Source organism: Myxine glutinosa, chromosome 5 (assembly GCF_964187855.1).
Source record: "Myxine glutinosa chromosome 5, kmMyxGlut1.1, whole genome shotgun sequence".
NCBI classification, from domain to species: Eukaryota; Metazoa; Chordata; class Myxini; order Myxiniformes; family Myxinidae; genus Myxine; species Myxine glutinosa.
Genome location: NC_136265.1, coordinates 28,804,721 through 28,807,900, shown reverse-complemented (window position 1 = coordinate 28,807,900; position 3,180 = coordinate 28,804,721). Strand labels below are relative to the sequence as shown.

General features: G+C 42.6%; 1 protein-coding gene across 1 annotated transcript; it reads right to left on the bottom strand.

Moving 5' to 3' along the window:
- Window positions 1-415: 415 nt before the first annotated feature.
- Window positions 416-2,948, bottom strand: LOC144892006 (perilipin-3-like). Its single transcript, XM_078777159.1, has 5 exons — window positions 2,875-2,948; window positions 1,609-1,804; window positions 1,349-1,431; window positions 935-1,157; window positions 416-851 (listed from the first exon to the last, which is right to left on the bottom strand). The coding sequence occupies exons 1-5, from the start codon at window positions 2,905-2,907 to the stop codon at window positions 529-531; spliced, it is 858 nt and encodes a 285-aa protein (XP_078633285.1). The 5' UTR covers window positions 2,908-2,948; the 3' UTR covers window positions 416-528.
- Between the last annotated feature and the right edge of the window lie 232 nt (window positions 2,949-3,180).

Sequence of the window (3,180 nt, the reverse complement as noted above, 5' to 3'; positions counted from 1 at the left end):
TTTTTCAGAAGGATACGTGCAATGGTCTTCTCTTTTCGAAAGGTGCCACAGCATCGCAAACCCAAATATCATGGAGGAACGAACGTGTAACAGTTGCCACAAAGGTCTGGACCACTTTGAATGTGGGAGATTTATTGTGTGACAGCAGAGGCAAGAAAGGAAAACCTGCCAACATCCATCGCATCAAGGACCAATCGATACCGGAGAAGTTTGTGGAAGACTGTGGGTATCAGCAAAACCTATAACACTGGAGGGAGAATAAAAATTTTAAAAGACAAACCTGAATTCCTTGTTAGGTAAGGACAAACCTTTCCAAGCTCAAACCGAAACGGGTACAATGACCACATGGAAGACCGCCTAGACAACATTACAACCAAGATGGGAATGAATTCAAGACCCAAAACAAAACAAAAATCACTTTCTTCAAGAACTTTATTTCCATCACGTGACAAACACAGCAAATCCAATGCATTCAATGTGAAGCTGCACAAAAATTTAGCAAATGAGAAATCACCTGCGGACATTCACTCATTTGCTTGGTTTGCCCAGGGTCCCCGCACCGGTTGAGGGTTTACAGACATCACCGGAGCGATCTGAATCGTGTTCCTGGTGCACCGCATCGATCACCTGGTTCACCGGAGTCTTCTTCACAACGGAGTCGCATAGTGCGTTGAAAGATTCGAGAACACTGGTTAGACCGGCACGACCGGTCTCTGCAACACGTTGGATCCCGGAAGAACTCTTCTTGAACACCTCTCGTCCGGCCTTGCTGGACACAGCAATGAGCCGACGGTAAAGGTCAAGGGACGAGTCGCTTCGCATGACAACTTTTTCATCAGGACTTTCACCTTCTGCAGAAAGCACAGGTATTACTTTCTGCAGAAGTACAAAACTTTCTGCACAAGTACATCAAGTCCACACAGCACCAACTTACCCGGCTGATCACGTGGCAGGTATCCATCGACTTGAGAAAGCATAGAGTCTGCACCTGACAAAACCACCTGTCCAAACTTTGTTTTCAGTAGAGAGTCCGTACCGTCCAACATGGCCTGCTTGGATCGCTCCATACCCACTCCGACCTGGGACTTGGACCAATCCAGGAAGACTCCCATTTGTTTTTGTGCAATTTGCAAATTCTTCTTCACATCACCAAGCACCTGCAAACAAGGAAATATCCATCACTGAACAAAGGAAAACTTAAGTTACTTCAAAAACAATAAGATTTCCTTGTTTTCCCAGTTCAAAGCAGACAGTTCCAGTTCCACGAATCTCCACAACCAAATTCCATTGGACCATTTGAAGGAATTACATGACAGGAACATGGAGTCACTTCCTCTATTCCCAATACCTTGTTGGCAGGTTGGTGCAACAACGGTACTTTCTCTTCCACGAGATCCAGACCCCGGCATGCGAGCTCGTCGACAAACTTAACTGTATCAAAGACATTTCATGGAAACGCAAAGATAACGGATAAATAATTTACACAAAGTGGACAATTTCAAAAAACGATCCAACACAATGTCCGTGCTTCTCGAGAATGGATAACTTTCCATAAAATAAATTAAAAACAGGTCAGCCATGTCGTCTGATCTGCACAGATTCACTCACTCTGCGGATGAAGAATCCTGGCGATTGGTTCGATCCCACTGGAGGTGATCACAGCTACCCCTGTAACACCCTGTTCTACCATATTACCAAAAGAGAGAAGAACAGGCCTCGACTCTTTCCCACACCTGTAGGCCTGAACCAACTCATCCGCAGCAGAACTGAACAACGGCAGTGAAGACAATCTCTGAAATACATTCTGCGGACAAGGAGAGAGTTAAAACAATGAGGACATCTCACATTCTGAAACTTTTTGGGTTTTACAGATTGAGATTCTCAGAGCGGATGAGGCTGGGAGTCAACTATCAAATCCACAAACTAACCTCGTCAATCCTGGTTTAGAAATGAACGATCGATTCGTTTGTGTTTTTACACCTCAGCAACGCAGAGTTACTTAAAACACAATATCGTTACGTCAGATTCATTCACAAATCGGCTAATGCGCTCTGTTCCACTTTGAAAAATTAAACATTCCTCAGGAAAATAAATAAATAACAGAGGCAGTGTATAAGCACCAAATCGCTGCCTCAACCAGGTTATTTATTCTTCCTCCTCAGGTGTGAGTATCATGTAAAGATATGCACCCATTTTCAGTTGTCTCAACCAGCACATGAATAAAGTGGGTTTATTTTTATACTTTTAACTTTATCTGAACTTTGTTTGTCCGTTTAAAATTTGAGCCGTTCGTTTTCTAGGTTCCACACGTCCTAGAGAGCTGAAATTTGGCCCACGGTCCTCTTTTCCGGTACAATTTCATCTATCAAAATTTAATATAAAAAATTCGAAATAAAAAAAAAAATTTTTTTTAATAGGTTAAAATTTTAATACTTTTTAAATAAGTGTCGCCCTAAAACATGTTTTTTTTCGTTTACTTGCTATTTTGTTCTTCCATGTGGTATTTTTTAATCACGAGCATTTACGAGTTAATAAACCCAAGTCTCAGCCAAACATTGGTCGGACACATTACAAAGCTCTGCAATACAAATTAAATTCGGGATCACATGATAAAGAATTGGGATTCAAACATTGAGGAATTCAAAAGGAATTTAGGGATTCTCACCCAGCCACCCCCACGAACACCCCCGCCAAGCCCCGAGCACGAACCCGCCAAACCAAAGACCGATCCCTCAGTTCGCCCAGCCATAAAAGCGTTTAAACAACTTTAACGAATCATGTTTAACTCCCCGACTGATTTCCCGGTTCTCCCCGCTAAACCGATTCATCTGGAACTCGATCCGCCATGTTCACCTGAAGAACCAAATAACTCACCTTGGTACCGACGGTCTGAACCTCAACTGCCATTTTGTTCAAAGAAAGAAACGACTCAATGAAGAAATGAGCGAGATCACCTGGACCAGTAGTGGGCCACGGCACAGACAAGTGAATGACGAAACGAATGAATTTCACACCAGACTCACCTTTTTATACAATAAACACAAACACCTGCTCCTCTGACGTCACACCCGGTACACACCTTTACCCTCACCTAAAATTATAATTTATTTCACTCCAAGGAATAAATGAAGCAATGAAATTGACAAAAACAGATATAATTATCCATGTTTCCACGTCACT